Source organism: Scleropages formosus, chromosome 15 (genome assembly GCF_900964775.1).
Source record: "Scleropages formosus chromosome 15, fSclFor1.1, whole genome shotgun sequence".
NCBI classification, from domain to species: Eukaryota; Metazoa; Chordata; class Actinopteri; order Osteoglossiformes; family Osteoglossidae; genus Scleropages; species Scleropages formosus.
In genome coordinates this window covers 5,804,697-5,828,432 of record NC_041820.1, presented here as the reverse complement: position 1 = coordinate 5,828,432, position 23,736 = coordinate 5,804,697, and the positions used below count along the sequence as shown (strand labels likewise).

The 23,736-nt window shown below is 52.6% G+C and overlaps 2 protein-coding genes across 10 annotated transcripts; one reads left to right on the top strand and one right to left on the bottom strand.

The window, feature by feature from the left end:
• The first annotated feature begins 864 nt into the window (after positions 1 to 864).
• Positions 865 to 23,143, top strand: tfb1m (transcription factor B1, mitochondrial). 5 transcript variants are annotated; one of them, XM_018731063.2, is made up of 8 exons: positions 865 to 1,024; positions 1,983 to 2,153; positions 2,428 to 2,579; positions 3,467 to 3,575; positions 3,985 to 4,136; positions 5,235 to 5,354; positions 22,360 to 22,487; positions 22,807 to 23,143. In XM_018731063.2, exons 2-8 carry the CDS (start codon positions 2,021 to 2,023, stop codon positions 23,063 to 23,065), a joined length of 1,053 nt encoding a protein of 350 aa, XP_018586579.2. In that variant the 5' UTR covers positions 865 to 1,024; positions 1,983 to 2,020; the 3' UTR covers positions 23,066 to 23,143. The 5 variants fall into 5 exon arrangements, with proteins under 5 accessions (XP_018586579.2, XP_018586571.2, XP_018586595.2 ...); XM_018731055.2 differs by having other exon boundaries at positions 958 to 1,358; XM_018731079.2 differs by having other exon boundaries at positions 962 to 1,047.
• On the bottom strand, positions 13,469 to 22,293 carry LOC114912286 (claudin-20). 5 transcript variants are annotated; one of them, XM_029258251.1, is made up of 2 exons: positions 21,934 to 22,293; positions 13,469 to 16,601 (listed from the first exon to the last, which is right to left on the bottom strand). In XM_029258251.1, the coding sequence occupies exon 2, from the start codon at positions 16,507 to 16,509 to the stop codon at positions 15,787 to 15,789; it is 723 nt and encodes a 240-aa protein (XP_029114084.1). In that variant the 5' UTR covers positions 16,510 to 16,601; positions 21,934 to 22,293; the 3' UTR covers positions 13,469 to 15,786. The 5 variants fall into 5 exon arrangements, with proteins under 5 accessions (XP_029114084.1, XP_029114081.1, XP_029114085.1 ...); XM_029258248.1 differs by lacking the exon at positions 21,934 to 22,293 and adding an exon at positions 21,379 to 21,709; XM_029258252.1 differs by lacking the exon at positions 21,934 to 22,293 and adding an exon at positions 18,707 to 21,313.
• Positions 23,144 to 23,736: the final 593 nt, after the last annotated feature.

Sequence of the window (23,736 nt, the reverse complement as noted above, 5' to 3'; positions counted from 1 at the left end):
GAAACCCTCCGCGTGTCACTTCCTTGCGGTTGCCATGGCAGCAGCATCAGCGCATTCCTGCGTGGACCCAGATCCCCTCCCCAAGGTCGTCCGCAGAACATGCAACCGCCACTCGTCTCCGGCATCTGCGCTTGCACGAGGGGAGGCTGTGACGCGCCGAAGCCTCCGGGCCGAGGGGATCGTCGCCGAGGATGGAGAACAGCCTCTCGGCAGGGATGTTTGCTCCGGGCGGCGCCGCGTCGGACGCCTGGTTCCCTGGTACGAGCTCAGCTAAAATGGCTTCGCACTTTTCATGCTGCTTTTCCCCTGCCATTATAATATAGCATCTGAAATATAATAGAGAACATGGCACAATAATTGTTTGTAACAAAGTATTGCTCGTCTCCTCCACAAAATAATAGTAAATGAAGCACAGTAATAGTAAATGAAGCACAGCTAAGGCCTCAAAAAGAGGCTTCACGTGTGAAAATGTAGCATATTTATTTGTATTTCCAGACTTTAAAATAGACTGTAATTCCTGTTTTACTTGACTTGGTTTACATACTATTATCATTTTGGAATAAAAAATGATCAAAGCCACAGGCTGTCATCATTCTGCCTCTTTGTAATGACACTATATGAGCTAGAAGGCCACAGCTCCCTCTGCCGGTTGTGTGCTGCAATTGGGACTCGCAGATAAAAGCTTTGCGGCGCAAATGAGTTCGAATAGGCATTGGTTGGCCGCTCTGGATCGCAATTAAGTGACATCACAGCACAACCAATTAAACCTTTCGAGGCCAACCGGAAAACCCGCCTTAGTAAAAACCGATTGGTTGGTTACACGTGACTACTGATAGCGGATTTGCTACACCGTGGTTTTTTTTAAGAAGTTCCTTCACAACTGAAGAAATAGTTCCAGGGCTAACGTTAAGCCCGCCTTCCTTTCTTCTATTGGATGGTGTCTTCCGACAACTGCGAGCGGAGTGGATAAACGGTTGTCATTTTAGTGACGTCATCCTCACAGCGGAACATCATCATCCTGGTGGTGAGAAACGTGCTGTGTTTTCTGTAATTTAACCTTGTTTCGGTCTTGCCTTGTTTCCCTGCTTTCTTTCCATGTTTTATCCGTGCTGTTGTTGGAGAAACACTGTTTTAATGGGTTTATTTGCTCTGTAATGACTGCGGTCTCCCTCCAGCTAAAATATATCAGACGTTTACGCTTATGAGAGAGTGCAATAATAATTACGTCCGACGCCTGATCTGATATCCACATGATTACATAGCTCTAGCTACTGTATAGTCGTGTTTATTAAAAAATGTTATATTTCAATGAAGTTGTACTTTCATCACCAACAGTGGTTTGCACATCCGCGTAATCGGTAATGATCACAAATACGAATTATGATGTTACTAACATAAAGCTTGTAGGTCACTACAACATTGTCTAATAAAATAATTGAACAAGTCTGATCTACGGTATCATGTAAATTCTTCTTAGCAAGATGATCCTGTTTACAGATGGGGATGCCGCTGACTAACTTCTAAGGTTCCGCCACTTGAACTGATTTCTACAGGTTATTAACTTAAGATGCTGCTTTTCTTTGTTTGGGGGGGGTATCAATCGTTATTGTGATTAATAATTATTTTTAATGTATGCCAGTTTTAAACTCCCTCGAACTGTGCTCCTCCACAGGAAGCAGCGAGCGCCCTGCTTTGCGCTGTTTCCACAGGCTGTAGTTCCCTGGCGGCACCACTGGGTGGCGCTGTTCTCTATGTTTTGATCACATCGCTTCATAGTGTAAGGTACAAATGTTTCAAGGCAGTGAGACATGTTTTGAGTCAAAAACTTCTATGGAAGAGGCTTTACATCACTGAAATATTAAGCGCTTCGGAGGACAACTTGTCCCACTACAGCGAAGCGGTGCACTTGAGCTGGGTGTACAAACCGGATGGGAGGTCGGTGGGTTCCGCCTGGCGAAGTGTTAACGCTCGTGTTTTTTCAGGTGCCCGCGAGCCCCGTGCCCCCGGCGGAGGGGGAGAGATGGCGGCCTCCAAAAAGATTGCCTCCTTCCGACTGCCTCCGCTCCCCACCGTTGGGGAAATCATCAAACTGTACAACTTACGGGCGGAGAGACAGCTCTCGCAGAACTTCCTCCTGGACTTGAGGCTGGCAGGTCAGGTGCTGTTTTTCAAACCTCGTGGTGGCCTAAAAGAAGCTTTCCTCGGAGGGTTAAATGGTGGTAAATGTAATCGGTGTGCCTCCCGCTGTTCTTGGCAAAGGAGCACGTTGGCCCATCTGAAGCACTCTTCACGTACCCCTCCTCATGAGATGCGACTCCGTTCCGTTCCTCCGATTCCTCGTACTTCGTTCCCCACGATAGCACAAGTGAGCGGTTGTGGCGATACTGCCCGGAATATCGATAACCGTGGCCTTCTCTGTCTGCGCAGACAAAATTGTGCGGCAGGCAGGGAATCTCTGCGGTGCGCACGTGTGCGAAGTGGGCCCTGGGCCGGGAGGACTCACCCGGTCCGTTCTCAACGCCGGAGCCGCCGGCCTGCTGGCGGTGGAGAAGGACGCCCGTTTTATTCCCGGACTGCAGGTAGGAAGGCCGTCCTCTTAGATTGTTCACACATGGGTGTTCCGCGAGCGGGCGTGTCGGATCATCTGCTCGTGGGTGGACCGTTAGCGTTGCCGACCCTGCTTTGCGCACATTTGGAGAAGAATGGCGGTATCGGCAAAAATCTGTAATCCGTTACACGGCAACCTTGATTAGGTATCCGACTGTGCGATGTCGCATTCCTAGCGTTTTGGTCGAAGTCTGAACCTAATCCTTAAAATTAAATTAGAAATGGAGGAAAAAAAGGAAAAATTGCAATTGATTTCTTAGTGTTAAATAAGGGGGGGAAAAAAATTAAATGTAAAAATTTGCCTTAATTTTACTTGCAGCTGCTCTTTTTGATGTGCTTTCTGTGTTTAAACTGGTAACGGACACATCATTCAAAATAGAGCACTTTACAGTTCATTTACGGAGTCAAATTTTATATTCTGAATCCTCGCATGCTTGGATAGACTAAGAGTTTTCTCTCTGAGTTGCGGGGAGAGCAACTTAAAAGTGAGGTCTCCCTTGAAATGTTGAGTGCAATATTCTATTTTAGATTCCGTGTGAGAATTAATATTATATGCAGTGAGTTTTCCCCAAAGCTCGCGAAAAAAAAAGCATTACAAGTAAATCTGAGAGTGAAGTCGGGGCTAACTTACAGTGGGATTTAGGCAAACGGTGTCGACAGCGATGGGTGCGTAGGAATCGCATGACTCGCTTTTCTGCCTAAAATGGGAAGAATGGATTTAAAAAAATGACGTGAAAATTCCCTAACTCAACGTCAGCTGTGTCGAGCTGCCACCTTGGCGTTGGCGAGGACGGGATGGCATGTTCCTTTTCGCACCCCGTTGTACGGCCGCGTTCGGACGTGGTCGCTGTCTCCCCAGCTCCTGGCAGAAGCCGCTCCGGGTAAAATGCGCATCGTCCAAGGGGACATACTCACCTACAGGATGGAGAGGGGCTTCCCGAAGTGCATCGCCAGAAAATGGGAGGACGGTGAGCGAGGATCCTGGGAATGTGGCAGATGAGGGGTTTTTTTCCGAAAATTACTGTCAGGAGTAGCAGGTATCGCACTAATGTGAGCGCTTGTAATGTGAGAACTGCCAGCTTGAGTCCCAGGAGAGGCCTTGCTGTAGGACCCTTGAGGGCGGTACTTCCCCCCCCAACTCTGAAGTATAATAATAAAATCCCCTGTGAAATTTCCAGCCAGGCTGAATTGTAAGTTGCTTTGAAAATATAGTCATAATAGTAATGGTAATAGTAGTAATAATTGCAAGTGCTACTTTAGTCTTCTTTAGTGTCCCCCTGACGCCTGCGCCCACTTTGGCCTGAAACTTGGAGTTGCTTGTCATGTGGTAATAACTTTAATAGCTGTCATTTCACACGTCCCCCTCCACCCTGTCAGCACCGCCGGACCTGCACGTGATTGGGAACCTACCCTTCAGCGTCTCCACTCCCCTCATCATCAGGTGGCTGGAGGAGGTCTCCAACAGGACGGGCCCCTTTGCCTTCGGTCGCACCCGGCTCACGCTCACCTTCCAGAAGGAGGTGGCGGAGGTTTGTGTCTTTCACCGCCTATTAAAAAGTGAGGCGCAACAGACAGCCCTGACAGAAACTGGGGGGAGATGCTGCTCTCATCTTCATTGGAACAGCTCGTCATCATCCTTTCTGCTTTCACCTTGTCTGGTTAACATCCCATTGTACGCAACGTCAATCATTTGTCATAAAATTGACCTCTGTAATGGGTAAATCATTCCTTTCATCGAGTACACTTGCTCCTAATCTTACAAACACACCTGGTACTGGAGGTTTGTTCATAATTAAATCCCATCCAGTCCATTGTCTAGAACCGCTTGTTCCTAGCACGCAAGGCTGAAGGGAAGGAGGGGTACACCCTGGATGCCAGTCCATCGTAAGGGTATACCCGCGTAGACACGGGGAGAACATGCAGACTCCACACAGATGGAGCGGGGATCGAACCCTTGTCCTCTCATGCCATCCGGGCGCTGTGAGACAGCAGTGCTACGCACTGCACTTCTAAGTCACACATAATAAACGCTTGAAAATGTTATGTTAAACTCTTATTTGATGCAGGTTGGCCTATTCATCCCATGAACAATGTTTCAAACGGTGTTTTTGAAAACCAACGCTGAAAAACACAGGACACAAGTTGTAAATACTGTGGATGTAGCTTGAATTAAGTCAGTCCTACACTTCTGTTCTATTTGTGTGTTTTACTGACATCTATTGGCAGGCAGTGGAAATGCAGGTCACCTTTGTTCCTCAGTGGACTCCAGACTAAATTTTAGTAAATATGTAACGGAGAAAATGCTATGAAAAATAAAGGAATAAATCAAAAACCTGTAGTATCTTTGAAAAGTAATAACTTGACTGTTCGTTGCACCAGGAGTCGGACTAATTATGAAGCTAGTTTTTTGAAAATCGTGGTTGACTGTGAATCTGACTTGGGAGGACCTCAAATCATCGCTTTCTGCGGAGGTATTTGTAGTTGGGTTAAGTAGCAGACCTTTTGACCGCTCAGCTTAAAGTCCTCATCCTGTGGAATCAATGTACTCTTAAATGCTACGTACAAAGCATCAGAAGCAATTAGTTTGTGGTGTGGCACTGACAGGTTCTATTTTCCCACCTTTTTAGAGGCTGACTGCTGGGACGGGTGGCAAACAGAGGAGTCGCCTGTCTGTCATGGCACAGTATCTCTGCAACGTGCGAGACTGCTTCACCATCCCTGGACGTGCCTTCATCCCAAAACCGAAGGTAGGACCGGTGATCCCCCGCCCCCCCCCCCCCCCCCCCCCCCCCATCCTGTTGTACATCTCCAAATTCGGGCAGTGTGTGTTGGCCGTGCTGTCCACTCCGTCTCGGGCGCTGCGGTTCTTCTCGATAGAGAATCGCTCCCTCTGGGTTTAACGATGCTCCCGGGTGACACGATGTAGAGCCAGGAGGTGCGTTAATGAGCATGTGCTAAGATGGAGATCCCGGGTTCTGTTCATTATTGCGCCGTCTGCAGTTTGCTCTGGCAAGGATGTCATTATACGTAGAGTGTGGGAGCGGTAAACGCGAGGTCCGGTTGAATCGGGCAAACGCAGCAACATCTTGTGCTTTTTCTCCTCGTGAGAAGTTAAAGCAGTTTGTGATAAGCTGGAGCTATAAATCTTTTTTTCTTTTTTTTTTTGTCTCGGGGGTTGGTAAGGGTGAGAGATCTTGAGGAAAAGGAGGCACATCTTCACAAGAGTTCCCCTTGAGTAAATATTTCATTCCAGGCACAGTTTGTGAGCAGAGAGCAGGAAGCCTGAGTTAAGTGAATGAAACTGGGGCTGATCGTTCATTCTGTCAGAAGACGTGACTCCGATGATTATTTCATCGCGGTAAGGCGGCGCGTCGGCGTGCGTGTGTCGCGAACCGGGGAAACGGCCATTCCTCCCGCACCGACGTGGTTAGGAAAGACGGGGACCTCACGTGCGTGAAATGGCTCTTCGAGTTTATTTGCGTTTCTTTGCTTGGCGGAGGCTTTTCTCAAAAGCAAATTACACTGACTCGCCCATTTATACAGCAGGGTCACTGTAACCGGTGCAATTCAGAATAAGTACCTCGCTCATGGGGCGCTACAGCGGGAGGTGGGATTCGAACTTGCGACCTTCGGATCCAAAGGTGGCAGCTGTAACTGCAACGGCAGCTTTATTTCCTTACGTTTTAAATATGCGCACGTTGTGTTTCATCGAGCGATGTGCTTTCTCCTAGGAATAGGAGTGTCAAGAGATGCTATTCAAAGGGCTACAGTAGATTCATAAACATCAATTCTATTTCATAAATAAACATTAATGCTGTCCATAGTCATTTCCTTCCCTATACGTGCAAATTCCGACAACGTTTTTTGTAGAGTTGTTACATATGGTCCTTTGTTACGTTTTCAACAAGATGGCAACAAAGTGACATTTTTATGTTCCAGATACAGTGTTTTGTCATCATTTGTGCTCGCTGGGTATTATATTTTCTGTAACTTTGTCTACCCACTGCGAGTGTGATCCAGCGTGATGAGATTTGTTACAGATGAAGAGGTTTTCTCTCTCTGCCAATCTTCGCTTTGCTCCAGTAATTTAAAAATAATTGTGACACCGTCATCCTGGTGGATTATCTTTGCGTTCGGAGCATATCGGGGAAAATAGAATCGGAAAATAAATAACTCGCGCTTGCTTTCGGCCATCATCCGTGCACTTTTGAAGTTTTGCGGCATGACAATTAGACTTGCGGCACGGGATGGGGGAGCGACGCGGGGAGCGACGGGGGGGGCGTTGATTTGTTGTGTTAGTCGCTCGCGTTGAGTTGGCCCGCGAAGGACGTCAAAGGCGACTCGGGACGCCCTGTTCCCTCATTCCTACGGTAGAGAGGGTTAGCAGAGATTCCCGTTTGGCTCTTGTACTGAATTAATTGAGATGTGATCCAGGACAGTGATGTGAAATGTGACATTGTGATGTGCCTTTTTTGCTTTGTGCCAGGAAGCGACGGTGAATTACCAGGTCCTTTGACAGTGGACTACGGTAACGTGAAATCTTAGCATATTATTTGCGTTTAATAGCGAGCAGCCGGAGATGTAGTGGCTACAGCTGTCGCCTTGCAGTGGGAAACTTCTGGGTGTCAACCGCACTCCTTGATCAAGGTACAAAATCACAGGTCGTCTTTGACTTCCCGCAGGGTTCCGTTCCGATGACCTCGTAAATCCACTTTGTTGTAGATCACAAACCCCTTTATACTGTATTACCGGAACCGTAAAACTGTATTAAAAAAATTAACGTATACGAATGCTGCGTTGTCTAATAGGGCTTTGTTATATTTTCTTTTATTTCACACATCAATAATGTTAATATAATACTAATATAGAATAATATCGGTACGTTACAGTATTACTATTTCACGTGGCATTATCATTTTCGCTCTAATTTCTTAGCTTTTGCTTTTCTGAACCACAAGAATACTTGTGTTTTTGCTTGTTCCGCATTGTTTAAATAAAGTAAGTTGAACTGAATCACAAACGAAGCGTTTTGTAAGTAGAGCAACGTTTTTCTAAATAAAATGCACTCCCTGATACACGCTGCATCGGTTGCGGCGCAGCCGTCGGATGCACGGTTAGGTGTCGCCACCAAATGTCGGGGATCGAAACGATGCCGTAAGGTCGACGGGGTGGCTGTCGCATGTGTCAAGGACCACGGTGCAGACCCGTACAAGCGGATGAACCGTTGGAAGTAGCTCAGTGTACAGAGCTGTCATTGTCGCCTTGGGTACAGATGTCATCTCAACAGAGAATAATATTATAAAGTGTTTGCGAAACAACGAATTGACATTGAGTTTTCATTACAACGTGGAACAAAAGGCAGGAGTTTCGAATGATGTCGACAGCGCCGTCTCTTCGGGATACCGTAGCAGACAGAGATGCGCGTGGGATCGTGCCGGATGACACCCTGACGGACGATTACCCGACAGCGCGATGGCGGAGCTCTCGAACGTACGTCACGCGGCATTCGGAAGCATTTTCGGCCGGGACGTTTAATGTATTGTGCTAAACGCTTAATGCAAATGCGAATGGATTTCCTTCCGCGTCGTCGTGCTGGAGGCCACAGCAATTCGAGTTAAAACCCCAAACGGGCCTTTTGTATTCTTTTCAGTCGCATTAAGCCTCCTTACACACCGAGACAATAAACTGTTTCTAAAGTCTGATTGAATGAACCTTCAGCCTGGTTCAGTATTGATCCCATAATTAACCAAGATAACAACAAATTAACAATTAATCTGCCTTTCTTGTGCGTCTCGCTGACGAAAATGAGGCTCGTCCTAAAATTAAGCCTTTTCGAGGCGCCGTCCCCTCAAGCCCTCTGTCGTGTCTGTCGCCGAAGTTGCGCCTTCGCGGGGGGCCCAGCGGGGGGCGCGAGCGCGGGACAGGGCCCGGAATGGAGAGACCGTACCCGCTGCGGGCAACGGGTTCGAACGAACGGAGGGGGGCGTTTTCTAATTTGAACCTCGTCCCTGTACCTGCTGGAGCATAGGTCCACGCTCGCTCATCTGCAGATCCTCATCGCAAGATTGAGAGGTGTGTGTGTGTGTGTGTGTGTGTGTGTGTGTGTGTGTGTGTGTGTGTGTGTGTCCTTCAAGCACCATCCTTGTTTCGGGATCCTCTAATCCGTCAGGGCTAGTAATAAACAGGCTGCAATTTCCAGATCTCTCTGAACCGACTTCCGTTCGAAGTGGAACGTTACCGTAGTAAACAAGGTGCGTTCGGCGGTACGGAGAGTGTCTCTAAGTTGTTTGCCAGCTTTGCTCCTGTTCCAGGTGGCACCTTTGCAATCGAACGGACTGCAGCTCGCTGTACCAGAACCGCTTCCTCTCCTGCCAGGAGAAAAGAGCTGCCGGTGCTACTGGGTCCAATCGATACCGAGCGGCCGACTGCGACGCACGCTCGTGTCAAAGCCCACGCGCAAGACTCGCGCGTTCGCCGCATGTTCCTCCTCGGCGCTTAGGGACCCGGGTGCGGTGATCGGGGCGGGTGGAGGATGCGGCGCCACAACTGAGATCGATCTGATCGGGGAGCGAAAGTAACCCGAGGCGGGTGGCCGGCCGCGCGGGGTCGTCGGACGGCCGGGGCGGGGGAGTCGCGGATGTCGGCTCGCGGGCGGCGCGAGGAGCGCGGTCTTTCAAAACGAAGAGAAACGGTTGCGGTCTTATCAGCATTTCCACCGTGCCGTGAGGGGGAGGACGATAAACCCGTTCACGGCATCAATAGGTTGTTGGTTTGAAGAATCCCGGTGGATTAGTGGGCGAGTCGCAGCAACGCTCGCGGATTAGCGGGTGAGTCACAGGTTGCCGTTCCTGGAATCGACAGAAGATTCGCCCGGTAATGACAGTTTGGGAAATAAGAGGGGATGCCGAAATCGGAGCTTTTTTGTTAACCGTGGGAAATGCCGTCATTTCCGGAGCGAATAATTTGGCGACGTTTTTAAAAATGAGTCCTGATCAGCCTGTCAGCTCATCACCGCGTTACCTCCACAGCGTTTAATTTTAGCGCTTTGTTGTTCTTAAATCTCTCACAATAACGGTGCCCATTTTAATTTTTCTCCTGCCGCGCGACTCCGAGCCGCCGTCCGTTCGCTGCAAATAAATGGGGTCGATTAGCGTACGAAGAGCACGGGAAAGATGCCGCGGCGACTTTTTGAAACGGACGAACGCCTGGAGGCATTGCAGCCTCGTACATCGACGTCCCGAGTTAAGAGTTAAAACTACTTCAGAACGCGGGAGCGGGACGGCGGCGCTCGCGAGAGCGATCGATGATCGGTCCCCCGTCCCGCCACCGCTCTCGGGCGCCGTGCCTTATTGGTCACGCGCTTGGGGAAGCGCGGCGGAAGTTACCGACGGACGAACGGACGCGCGGTCCGAGGCGACGGGTCCCGAACCGGTTTCCCACCTTGGTCTCGAACTTGCGGTAAATTCTCAGCGCGAGATCACACCGAGGAGCGTTTCGCTGGGAGTGTGTTGGAGCAGTGGGCCAGCAGGGGGCGCAGCGCTTGCAGCTGTCACCTTGCGAAGGGCCCAGGTTCGAATCCCACACCTTCTGTAGTACCCTTGATCAAGGCACTAACCCGGAACTCATAGAGTAAACGTTACCCAGCTGTAGAAATGGGTAAAATGGGTGTAAGCAGCTTAGCAGACAAACCTCAAAGTGCAAGTTGCTTTTGAGAAAAGCGTCACACGAGAGAACAAATAAGAAGTCGAGACTTGAACGTAACGACCGGAAATCACTAAACCCTCAATCACAGAGATGTTTTTAATTTTACGCTCCGGATTTTGTTTTAGTTTGAAACGACACCCTTTGCTTCAGCACGTTACCCTCTCTGAGGTGGACCTTTTCTTCTCCCGCAATTCCACGCTGCGTCTGAGCCCTCGCGAAGCGTTCCCCGTCGTGCCCCCTCCCTTCGACGCGTGTCAAGATGTAAATGGAGATCTCTTAAGGCCGCCAAGGTCGTTTCTGACTGCAGGTGAACACCGTGTCCTGTCTGCTGAATAATGGCCTTCATTATGACTGCGGTCCCCTTAAAATGCCCTCGTGTCAGATGGCGTGTAACGCTTTAGCGCCCCTCCAACGATCGTTTTCAGGGAGACGCAGCATGAGGGCAGCTGCCCCAGGTGACCAGTTACGATGAGTTACCTTTTGGTTTTTTTTTTTTTTTTTTTTTTTAAACTGCTTTTTTAAATGGTAAGGCTCTTCCTCACAAGCGTTTTTTTTTTTTTTAATTTATTTAAACACACACACACACACACTGTCTACAACCACTTGTCCCAAGCGGGGTCGTGGCGAGCCAGAGCCTAACCCGGTAACACAGGGCGGAAGGCTGGAGAGGGTGGGGACCCACCTGGGGACCCACCCAGATGCCAGTCCGTCGCAAGGCACCCCAAGCGAGACTCGAACCCCCGACCCACCGGAGAGCAGGTCCTGGCCAAACCCGCTGCACCACCGCACTCCACCATTTTAATACATCGTCATTATTATTCGTTCGTCTGATATATTCATTTAGCTTTTTTCCGCAGCGTGGGGTTTGTACTTTAAGCCACTTACAGTGATTTACCTGTCTAAAGCTGGGTAATTTTGACTATCAGTTCTTGATCATAGAGGAGGTGGCAGGAGAGGGATTTGAACCCCAGACTATCTAACCATTACATTTGGGTCTCTTAATTTTAGCTGACGCTTTTCTCCACAGTGAGTTACAGTGTTAGGCTCCTTACAATTATTTATCCATTTGTACAGCAGGGTAATTTTAGTGGAGCAATTTAGGGTAAGTACCTTGCAGGAGGTGGGATTCGAACCTGCAGCCTTTGGGTCCAAAGGCACCAGCTCTAAGCGCTATGCCTCCTGCTGCCCGGGGGGTCGCGGCCGTCGCTGTTGTGTTCGCGCTGCCGCCGTGTGACGCAGTTTGCGGTGAAGGAGCTGAGATTTACGCTGTCGGGAGTATTGGGCTTTGATCGCGTGCGGAAGCGGCGGTCCGTGGTGTGTTGCGATGGCAGCGATGGGTGAGGCCCTTTGAAGGGAATGTGGGTTAAACACACGGAGGAGCTGATCTCATTAAGGCCGCTCTTTATTTTATATCTTCGTGGCGCGTGTTGCGCAAGACTGACGAGACGCCCGGAATAATCCGGCTACGCGCCCGTTATTTGTTTCGGAAAAGTGCTTTTCGCACACGGAGAGCGACGGCTCGCGTTTAAAATGCAGCGAAAATATTGATTTTAAGAAAACGCTTCTCGTTTGAAGGTTTCCGTTCAGGAAGGAGTCTCTGGACGGCGAGCGCGTGGCGGCGGCTGCGGCGGCGGTACGAAACGGCGCCGAGAGAGAGAGCTGGGTGCGAAAGTGCTGAGATGCGAAGAACGCGGAGCTCGGCGGTCCTCGGGGACCTTCCGTCGGACGTGCCGCTTCCACGCGATGAAGCATGCCGCCGGACGAATTGAGCTGATGCGACAATTTGCGTACCTGGGGCGGAGCGGGCGAAGTCTCGCGCCAGCTGCCGTTTGGGCTCGGAGCGAACGACCGGGTGGCCGCGCGGTCGTCTTAACGAGGCGAAAGACGCGAGCGGAGTCATTCGAGACTAGTTGCCGAAGGTGCGCGGAGCTGGTCGCCGTGAACCGCTTCTTATTACTCTTCTTATTGTTTCTGTCCTGCTGGGAAGCGCTCTCACCCGTTGACGCTTACTGGGGAGTCGAGGCTCGGTTCCGTCTCGTCCCCGTGATCGGGCCTCCGTTCCGACCTCTGCTCTGTTGGCTTCTCTCGTCACCTTGACAACCTGCTCTTCACGTCCCATAATTCCAGTTGGGCAGCGGGTGGCACGGTGGTTAGAGCCATCATCTTACAGTGTGAAGGTCATGGGTTTGAATCCCACTCGTGCTGTAGTACCCCTTGATCAAGGTACTCACCTTAGATTTGTACAGTAAAAATTACCCCGCTGTGTAAATAACGGCAGGTAGCTGAGTGTACAAAACAAACGCTGAGAGTCGCCTTGGAGAAAAGTGCCAGAAAAATGAGTAGATAATATCGCGAAGAACTTTAATGTTTTTTTTTTTTTTTTTTTCTCCCCGTAACGTTTTGTGCAAAATAATTTTAATGAATAAAGCGGGACTGGTCTGCAGATGGAATCTGCGATCGAAGCGTTCTTAGCCCGGCAGCTGCCGCCGGACACCGCGCGCCGCCTAATTTTAGCTCGCGTGGCAGAAATCCACGAGTCGGTCCCGATCTCACGGATGTGCCATTTAAAGAGTGTAAAACGAGACCGCTGGCGTTCGTTAGCGCCTTTCGTCGTCGCGCCGCTCGGCCAAGCTCCTCCCGCGGTTTGTCGCGCGGCGCCGAGGCGATGGAGCCGGCCGCCGTCCTTGCGTCCGAGAGCGTCCCGGCAGGCGCCCGGGGAACGCTCAATGATTTCAAACAGGCGTCGTACTTTCCACAAAATAACTTTATTGTTAAAAAATATAGCTACTTGCGCAAGCACACTATGGCGGCAGGGCGTTGCGAGCTGCTCCGCATCCTCGGCGAACTACGAAAAGCTGCACATTCACAAAAATAAACGGCCGTCGTCAACGGTACCCGTTCCGCGTTTCGGCCTGTACGATGGCTGCGTAGCTACTCTCGCGCCGGGGGAGGCGGGGAGGGGGGCTCCGCTCATCTTGTGCTTTGAGCGTTTGGCACTAATGAAGTAATGTGCAGGTGGCAAAGCTGCACTCCGTCAGGACCGATCGATAACCGATCAACAACCAATCAAGGAGGTGGAGGTGGGGGTGGGGTGGCGTGTCTCCATTAGCATCTCCAGAACTAAGATGTACATGTGACCGAATGGCTTGTGACTAGTGCGCGCTCTCAGGGTCGTCTCCTCTCGCGGTGCCGCGGTTCAGCTCTCGATACGCGGTCTTCTTATAAAGAAGATATCGGCATGCTCTGGCGTTTGGATGAGGCGGAGGGAACGGTGCCGCCGGCACAGGCACAGCGTACTCGCGGTTACAGACAGACGGTCGACTCGTTGGAGGAGCTGTGGGGGAGGCGGTCGACACGTGCGGGTTAAAAAAAAAAAAAAAAAAAAACCCAAGCAAAACAGGTCCGGTTCGTTGTTCTTGGGTGTCGAAGCGGTCGGTGCGGTTTGGAAGGACCGCTCGCCTGGCTTCCGAGGGCCACAGCCAGCCGTTTGGCCCATTTGAACCTCCCACGAGAGGAACGTCGTACATAACGCTGTCGGCACGCCTTTGGCACTTTCCGAACCGGGGCGCTTCCTTCGCAAGTTTGTCTTGAACACGTTATTGCGTTAGTGTTTAACACAAGCGAGTGTTTCCAGCGAGCTGCGCCGCTGTCCGTAGCCGGGTGCAACGCCCACGTAAGGGCAGCCAAGTTTCCGGAGGCGCCTGCAGAGACCGGGACTGCGACCCGCAGGCTCCAGGCCGGGATCTGCCATCTGCTCGCTGCCAGGACTCCGGCTGGCGGAAGAAACCCGGCGCGTCCCGGGCAAAGCTTGCGAGCGGCGCGGCCGCGTTCCGGCAGCTCCGAGTCGCCGATTCCCGTGCCGTGGAGCGCGGCGGAGACCTGGCACCCGCCGCCTCTGGAGCGCCCGGCCCGTGCCAGAGCGAGAGCGCGAGAGCCACGGCGGCGCCGGAGGCGCGCGAGGCCAGATTAGGAGGGCCCGCAACGGCGCGGGCCGGCTGTCGCGGCTCCAGGTGCGCGACCTCCCGCAGGTAGCGGCCGGCAGCATATGCGCCGGTGACGCACGTGCGCAAGCAGCATATGGACGCTGCCGTTCCAAAAATAAGAAAAAAAAGCTGAGATTATAAAGCATGCACCACTGAGTATTTGCACAGTGCATCATTTGCTGGAAAAATCATGCTCAGCCTCTACCTTCGCCCTGCACTTTCAGAACTCTATTGCATTCGCTTTTTTTCGTTTTAAACGTATTGGCACGTCGTTTTCGAGCGCGGCGTCGGGCTCGTAGGGAATCTCCCGGATTATGCATACAGCTCCTTCGCGTAACGCTTCCCGGCGAGAGGAATCGGGGGAGGGGCAGGTGGTCGGCAGGCGGCCGGCCGTGGGAGCGGGGAGTCGGCTCCCGCGCCACCATTGTCCTCGGGCTTTGTGGCCCTCGAACGCGAGGCCGATAGCGGCAGATGTTGGCTCTCGACAGGGGGCTGAGGAGGGATCCCTCCCCCCACCCCGCGGCCCCCCCAACGCACGGCCACGCACGCACACGCACAATAAAGATATTTGGGCACAGGGTTCCGTTACCATGGCAGTGAGGGTGGCAAGAGTGAAAAGCACATGCGGCTGTGTGTGTGTGCGCGCGCATAATAAATGAGCAGTGTGTAGCTTGTTTTTGATGAGGCCGAGTGGGGCAAAGCATAGAGCGGCATTATGTCATGTGCCTGCGCTGCCGGTGCGTGGGGGATCCTTTTTCATGCCATCGTCACAAGAGGATCCGCTCGGCCTCGTCTCCCTCTCACACTCCCTCCGGAACAGTTTCACCGGTGTAAAGGACTACGGCTCTGGAGGTACGGGCTGCGACGGCAGCGTTACGGTCCCTACCGGCCATCAGCCGCATAATTCGCCCTCTCGAAACCCAAGAAAGAAGAACGGTTCGCGCCGTTTTCCGAGCAGGTGGCCGAGAAAGTGGGAACGCTCGCCGAGAGCAGCATCCACATAGTATTGCCTCTTTGTACACATATTGCCAGCTTACTTGGATGAGAGGTTATTAAATGATTGTTAGCAGCGAAATGATTGCTTTTTCAATTCGAACCTTTGGTGAGTGGGGGGGGGGGACGACACTTCCTAGAGCTAATCCACCCCCCCTCCCCCCCCCCGAGCAACTCTTAACGTGATTTCCCGGTGGCGTGCGTCCGCGTTGAATCGATGGCTCTTTCTCCTTCCGTGTCCGTGTTCCGAGGCGCCCGGTGCTCGCGGGCTGTGTGCGCCGACGCGTCGCTCGGGGGATGTCTCCACGCGGCTTGTGCTTGCGGTACAGGAAGAAAAAAAATGAGGTGGGGGGAGAAGGCGGCAGAGTCACAGGCCCCCTCCCCTCGCTCCCTCCCTCCCGCTCCGACATCTCTCCTCCTCCTCCTCCATCTCGCCGTTTGGGAGCCGCGCCACGCTGTGCCGCGCCGCGCCGCTCACAGGAAAGACTAGAGCGCCGTGTTACACGTAGTCCTGCAGGCTGTAGCCGGCCTTGTTGTCCAGGGGCGACAGGGAGCAGTACTGGTGCTGCAGCTGCTGCTGCAGGAGCTGCTGCTGCTGCTGTTGCTGCTGGAGCAGTTTGTCGGGGGGAGTGAGGATCAAGTCCCGGTGGCCCCGGCGCTTCCCCGAGCAGGACGCGCAGAAGATGGAGCCGCCGACAAAGAGGAACCCGGCGGACACGAAAGCCACGTACACGGCCCCTCCCGGCTCAAACTTATTGCTCTCCGGCACGCTGGAGTCCCGGAAGCTGGCGATGACCTCGTTGGTGAACCAGGAGGCGGGCACGAGGCAGAGGAAGCCGGCCACGATGAAGCACGCCCCGCTGGCGATGGCCGTGTGCCGCTTGGAGCGGCGGCCGCCCCCCCAGCGCGTGCACTTGAGGCCCAGGGAGGCGAGGCACAGGCCCATGCTGGCCAGCACGCAGCAGAGCACCATGGCGGTGCGAGCCGTCTGCAGGTAGGCGGGCAGCGACAGCACCGAGTACTTGAGCGTGCAGCTGAACATGCCCGTGCTGTACCAGGTGCAGTCCATCCAGAGCCCCTGCATCTGCGAGATGGCCGTGATGATGTTGGAGCCCACGTCGGCGCTCACCTTCCAGTTGGGCAGCAGCGTGGCCACCGTGGCCCCGAAGATGCCCAGCAGCGCCAGGACGAACGCGAAGATCTGCGTGCCGGCGGACGCCATCCCCGCGCGCCGTCGGCGGCGGCCTCGGCTCGGCTCGGCTCCGTGCGCCTGCCTCTCGTTCCCCTAGAATCTCCAGCCCCGGCTCCGGCAGACTGTGGGGGGGGGGGGGGAAGGGAGCGAGCGTTAAATCGAGGAGGGTCCCGCGCGGCCACCCGCTCGGCAGCTGGCCGCTTCTTCGCGGGGAGACAAAGACTCTAACCGATCAGGGGAAGAGGGAGCGCGGATCCCTGCCGGCGCGCCTCTCCCCGTTCACCTGCATCTCGTCTGAGCCGGAGCTCCGGCAAAGTGTTGCTGCGAGGAGGAACGAGTTTGTCTCCGCGAGGCTCGCTGCGTGTGCGAGCACTTAAAGCTGCAGTGTCCTCCCCGGCAAGGAGAGACGGGGGTGCGTGAACGCGCCCCGCCGACCTTCCCGTCCTCACACGCGTCACGCCGCGGCATCCTTTCCTTTAAACGCTCTCAAAGTTCAAGGTACGATGTCTGCAACCTCTTTTTTCTTTTTTTTTTTCTCTGTTTGGGTTTTCTTCCGAAAGGGAGCGGATAGGAAACGGTTTCCAGCGCCTTTCCTCACATTGTTTCGCGGTATTTTCGTACGAGACGGAAAATTAGGGCACGGTTTGTAGTAATAGTGCAATATGTGCTTATTTAATGTGAGATACTTACCTCCCCGGCGGTGGTGCAGAGGGAGTGCCATGACGCGCCAGACTGTTTGCAGCGGTGTGCGAAGGCGCGCACGCACACACACACACGCACACTAGCGGAGGAAATCAGACGTGGGGTGAGGGTTAATCCGTACGGATCAGTTTGCGCCCTTTCCCAGGGTTACGTCGATTACGTCGGTGTCCGAGATGCGGTCTGCTCCACGCGCACGAACGCGCCGTTCTATCGCAGACGCGGGAGAGATCCGGTACGTCGCTGCAACGCGAGGAGAAGTCCGTAGAAAGCCGGACCGATCGATGCTTTGCTTTAACCGGGGCGCGAAAGGACCGTCCTCCTCCGTCTGGGTGCGCGGTGCCGATGAGGAGCTTCGTCTCCCGCGCGCATCCCAGCAAATGTAAAGTTAATTAGTTAATGAATTACTAATGACCAAACCCTGACCTGCTTTGCGGACCGCTACCTGCTACGTACACCAAGTAAGCCGTGCAAGAAACACTTTCCTCGCTTGCTTTACAAAGAAAGAACATGTTTTAACTGGCAGAAAGATGAAAATGTTCAGTGGTCTTACAAATAAAGTAGAGTATTGCCTCCCAGCATTTGCTCGTTTTGGGTACGAAACGCCGTGATTGCCTCCTCGTCGGTTTGCCTTCGCGTCCGGTCCTCGCGCTACCAAAGTGTGCTTCAAATAGGTGTCGACACTTGACGTAATTATTAACCGGGCTGCTTTTCATTACTGTTGTGTTACTTTTCCTTCGAAAACAACATGAAGGCATAATAAACACTGTTCCCAAAGCAGATGCATAGTATATAATTTCACATTTAGCTTGGATTACAGTTAGTCAGAATCACTCTTGTCTTGTTTTGATAGAAACAATTCCACTAATGCAGCCAGGAGTTTTTAAAAAGAAAAAAAAAAGCCCGAAGACCCAGAGGCAATTTTGAAGGCCCTCTCCTCTAAGGTCCCCCTTGGGGGTATTTACCGAAATGGGTGTGTGGACGCCGCTGTGTCTCGCCTCCTGTCTCTCCCCGGTGCGGGCGGAGCTCTGGCGGTGGACGGCTGCAGGAAACGATAACACTCTGGTGTGTGAACGGGAGCTTCCGCGAGCAGCCTCTCAGTGGGGACCGACACACACACACACACACACACACACACACAGAGACAGACAGCTGGTACCCCTTCTTTCGCTCGCTCTCTCTCTCTCTCTCTCTCAAACCCCCCCCCCCCCATCAACCCCCTTCTCACCATGTGAGGACTTCGGGGGGGTGATAAGACGGCCTGCTTCGTGAGTGCCAAACAGTAAAAAGGCTCAGGGGCTAGGAAGCACCGGGCAACTTTATGCACCCAGATCCAGAGTTGCCAGTGAAACGCCAAACGCCGGTGACGCCGCCGCCACCTGGACCGCACCTGTGTGCGTTTGTGTATTCGGGTTACGGTAGTTGGATCCTTGTTTTGATTCTGGTCTCACCCCTTGCTTTAATAATGAACGGTTTCCCAAAGGTTAGAACGGAGCTAAAAGAGCGTTGGATACGGAGCGGGTCGTACCTTGGAGGATGCCGACCTTAGCGTTACGCGCTGCAGGCTCTCGGAGGCGGCACTTCGGCGCGGTCGAGCGTGCGAGCGTGCGTCCTCGGCGAGGAGTTGCCGAATGCTGCTGACGCCGTGTTTGTGCCGTAGGGGACGAATAAAGGGGGAGGTACTGGCCACAGGGGGGGGGAGGAACCGCAGTTAACGTGTACCCACGGGTGTGCGATGCTGTGATATGTTGAGACGTGCCAGGCTATTATAGGCATATTCCATTTATTTCAGCATCTCCTGGCACCGTATGCCAGGGCGCCGAGTCAGAGCGAGTTGCCGCGTCTCCCGAAAGAGACGCTTTAATTTAAAACCGTTCTCACCGGTCCCTCGGTTTCGCTCTGGGTTTCATCCTTCGGCTAATTACGTTCTTGCTACGGTTTTCCGAAAGCCGGTAAAAGGCACCGCCTGTTTGTTCACGCCCTCATTTTATAATCGTCACGCAACCGTGCACCTTTGCTCATAATTAATTTCTGCAATTATAATTGTGGAAAATGCCATAAGTTGGCACTCGCTGCGATGACTTCGATTCCTGCACTTTTAAAGTATATTATTCGCACTCCATGCAGAAACCGTTTTTGACATGTTGTGATAAATCTTTGTTCTGTTCTGGCTCGGTGCTTCTCTGTGAAGGTTTACTGCCACATACGCAGGGCTGCAACCCACTTTCCTATATGCCATAAATGTGGCGAGGACTGGAATTCCCAGGAATTTATCGGTTCGTCGTCCCACCCAGGCGTTCCATCTTGCTTCCGCGAAATACGGAGGCGTTCCTCAGAGGAGCGTTGCGGCCGACGTTAAATCCGAGGTCTCCTTTTCCGCCATCCTTCCCGATACGAGCGTCGCTCGCGTTTCCGCCTCGGGCTGAACCGGGAGCGTGGGAAGCGTAGGATTGGAGGCGACGCCTCTCGCAAGCAGCAGCTGACTGAGCTCCGCTCCCCGTGGCTCGACTGATCTCAGTCGCCCCTTTTGGCAGATATTGCCATATTTAATTTATCGTCCTCCCATTCTGCTCTCTTCCCTTTTCGTCATATTAATTATGCTGCTCTAAGTTTCATTGTTTGCTACTTTGGTCTCCCGGGACCGGCGGTTAGCCGGAGAGAGGTGAATGGCGCGGCAACTCGGGAGTTACCCCCGGGAAGGGCGACCGCGCCGCCGAGGACAAAGGAGCGATGGCAGCCTGCGGTCCGTCGGGGGACCGCTCGGCTCGGGTCGGTTCCGGTGAGGTTGTAGCACGTGCCACGCGGCGGCGGTACCGCGTGAAGTTTATTTACTCGCGTCTCTTCGTTAGCGGAGTCCCGAAAACGGCAAAAGGAGATGAACCCGGGCCTGGGTCCTTGTGGATTTTAAAGCCGTCGATGACGCGCGCGTGTGGGAGTACGCAAGCGGTTTAATTACATGGCATGAGGCCTGGACATAAGAGCATCTTGGTAAAGTAAGCGGTGTACTGGATCTTCCGAGTCCCCACGGGGGAGCATTAGTTTCAGAAGTCGGGATTAAAAATATGACAACTTTTTTCAGAGATAAAAAATGACTTATATAACCAGGCAATTTAGAGACCGGAATTAATCCAAAAATCTTGTTTGTTTCTCCCTTGAAAGGCGTGTTCATTCAAGGCTGCAGACCATGTGGATGCAGTAGTTGGAGTTCAAGGGAGGTTTATTTTCCCGACGTTGAAAGAATGAATGAGAAATGAAGAGCGGCGGATTGAGCCGCGTCGGGTTTACAAGTGATTTTGGGGTTCAGACAGAATCCAAATGTGTGACAAGAGTCATTAGATACGCTGAGATATGCAGAAATGGTATTTTATGATTTTACGGGAATGTTCCTCCATTGTAAAGGTTATCGGGAGGGGATTAATGTTCAGTTCGGGATATATTACAGTGCCGTAGCAAGTCAAGTCTTGTAGCCGTCGTTCATAAATCAGAAGGTAAAGTGACTTATACAACCCTGTGGCTGCGGCAATGATGCCTGTATGGGCTGAATATCGACTTTCCACCGCCGCTCTCTTAAATCATGAACTGCGGAATATAAATGGCCCGATTACTCCCGCGGATGGAAATTAAAGGCATCCTGTGCCGTCGCTCCTCTGTCGTGGAGTGTGAGCTGCCCTCGCGCTTTGTGTTTCGGGTGGACTGCGGCGCACGTGTAATTGGCAGGTGGTGGAAGTGATTTTGTTATGAGGAAGGCTTAATGTTTTATGAAAGGTCCTGTTGTCGTTATCCTTTTTGCTCTCCTTGGCTGTTCCCCTCGCGTGAGGCTACGGGCCGCGCTGGCCGTCGGAATCCGAAAGAGAACCGGTATCACGCAGCCCTCCGTGTCCGTGAAGCCCCGTCTTCTGGAACGGGGGCTTTGGGCAACACGGAGGGAATGATGACGAATTCGTACAGACCGTATCAAAGCCAGGACGAAGATCGCAACAAAATGTGCGCCAGAGTCTAACGAAGTGAGCATCCACGTTAACCTCGGTATAGAACCAGTGCTTTACCGTGTCTCTGCTGGAATAACTTGGCCAAGAAAGCAACAGTTGTGACAGTACTGCAGCAAAGCCAGACTGTTCGTGTGAGTGAACATACAAAGGTGAGTGGTTTCTAAGCCTGTGCTCATTGTAAAAGGAGAAATGAAATGCCAGTTGCACATACCGGTTCGCTCCGCAGCCCCTGCGCGTCGCCTCCTTTCCCCCGCGTGTTTGCGGATGCGGCGCGAGCCGAGCCGGTAACCCTCCTGCCCGCAGGAGCGCGCTCGCACCGCGGACAAACCCTTTCAACGGCAGCTGAGCCCAGGCTGAGGACAGCGCATTCCATCAGCCCCCTGCCTCCCAGCTCCGTCCGGTCTGGCTATGCTGCGCCTCGGAATTGGGCACCGGGCACTGGACGGGAAAGCTTCCGGAAACCCCATGTAAAAGGAGCCCGTGGCTCTGCAGTGACGGTGCACGTTGGCAATCCCACAAGGGCAGCAAAAAAAAAAAAAAAAAAAAAAAAAAAACCAAACCAAAATGAGCGGCTCTGCGAGAGCCTTCTTGTCACAGTGTTGTTTAGGGAAGCTTTTGTCGAGGATCCCTTTATCATCCACAGTGAAGAGGAGGAGGAGGAGGAGGAGGAGGAAGAGAAGAGCTGTCTGCAGGCTCTCGACGATGTAGCCGAGGAGACGCTACGACAGCTTAGTGAAGCTGCGGCTCAACGGGATCCGGCTCTTACCCCCGAGGTAGCCCGGATCCGGAGCCCAGCTACCCCCCGCGTTCGTGCCGTTCCGTCGCTCCACGGACGTCCGTCTTGATCACCACGCCACGCTCCCTAGCCGCTTACTCGAAAATGAGCCACGTTCGAATGCGACGACTCCTTCCTCATCAGGCTGCCGCTATCGAACGGGTCTCCATCGGCAAGCCGGGCGGCGGGAAGAAAAGACTTATTTAGTATTCGCATGTGAAGAGGGCTGTTTTCACAGCCCTTTACACAGGTGTTACTGTGGCAACCGGAACCGGCTTGCCATCACATGTTGCGTCACTTTCCCCCCTCCTCTCCCCTCCCCTCCCCTCCCCTCCCCATGTTCTCAAATGAAAAATGCACTTGAGAATAGTCCCGGGAACTGCTTCGAGCCCCTGTTGTTTTTGTGCGTGTCTGTAGGTGGACGTGGGTGTAGTGCACTTCACTCCGCTGGTTCAGCCCCACATCCAACAACCCTTCAGGCTGGTGGAGAAAGTCGTCAGGAGCGCCTTCCAGTTCCGGAGAAAATACTGTCGCCGAGGTCTCGAGTAAGCATGTCTCCCGCACACCCGTTTCTCTCTCTTCTCTTCCCTTCCTCTCGGGGGTGCTCCCAAGCAGCAGAAACTAATTGCTTTTGCTACAGTGCTGCACATCTTGCCTTGCCTTCCCGTACGAAAACCGTATTAAAGCCCGCATCTGAGAAGGAAGTGACGATGATTCACAAGTGAGGGATAAGTTATGTAACAACCCGAGTGACGCGCTCTCTTCAGGTGCAACACGTGCAGCGTGATGATATGATTTCTGCCGTTTCCACACGTGAAACGAGCCCTGTCGCCAGTCGGGTCTCTCTGCTGTCTCGCTTCGAAGGATGCTCTTCCCGGAGACACGGCGCCTGGAGTTGACGGAGCAGATGCTGCGAGTGGCCGACGTGGACCCCACCCTGCGCCCCACACAACTCTCCGTTTCCAAGTTTGGCGCGCTGGCGGACGCCTACAGCGAGCTGTGCGCGAGGAACCCCGGCCTCTTCCGCTACGACTTCCGAGAGGAACTGAGGAGGAAACGCCGAGGCCAGGGCTCGGACAGCTACGGAAGGGATGAGATGGACGATGAAGAAGAGTGTTGCTGACAAAGTGAGAGCATTGGGAGGGAAGTAAGGTAACACCTGTTTTTGAGGTCTGATGTTCAAACAGGTTGAGGGTTTTTTTGGTTTCAAATTTTACACTGGAAGCAGGAGGTGAATTTCCAGGTGGAAAAGGGATGGATGCTTAGAGAGGAGAGTGCGCAAGGAAATGTGCAACAGGTCTGGAAATGCACCACGGCAGGCGATCTGCTCAATCGCAGCAAGTTTCCTGTAACTTTCACACACTGGGATAGAGATTGAGTCGTCAGGTTCCGCTGCGTGAATCAGCAAGCTATTAATCATCACAGTCCCTGTTCGGGTCTCATTCCATCACACCACATGTCTCGGGGTGGAACAGGAAGCCAGAAATCCTGGTTGATAAAAATTTGAACACGCTGATGGCATTCTTACAATTATTTCAGTAGACTGCAAAGAACAGAACTTCTCCCAAAAACTCACATCTCTGCGCAACTGCAGAAGGACTAACATTGCAATAAGACCTTTTGTTTTGTGCTCTAAGTCAGTGGGGGGTGAAAACAAGCCATCTGTTTTAAAGCTTTGTTGTTGGGATATTTCATAAAATAGACAAAGCCTGTGTGATAACTGAAGTATGGACGCATGGGTGCATCTCTTCAGCGTTGTCTCTTTTGTCAGTTGTCTATCGAAAGCCAGAGTAA

Coding starts and splice junctions, on each gene's coding strand:
- tfb1m (XM_018731063.2), top strand. CDS start 2,021: ATGGCGGCCTCCAAAAAGATTGCCTCCTTCCGACTGCCTCCGCTCCCC. Junction 2,580..3,466: donor GTTTTATTCCCGGACTGCAG/GTAGGAAGGCCG, acceptor CTGTCTCCCCAG/CTCCTGGCAGAAGCCGCTCC. Junction 5,355..22,359: donor CCTTCATCCCAAAACCGAAG/GTAGGACCGGTG, acceptor GCGTGTCTGTAG/GTGGACGTGGGTGTAGTGCA.
- LOC114912286 (XM_029258251.1), bottom strand. CDS start 16,509: ATGGCGTCCGCCGGCACGCAGATCTTCGCGTTCGTCCTGGCGCTGCTG.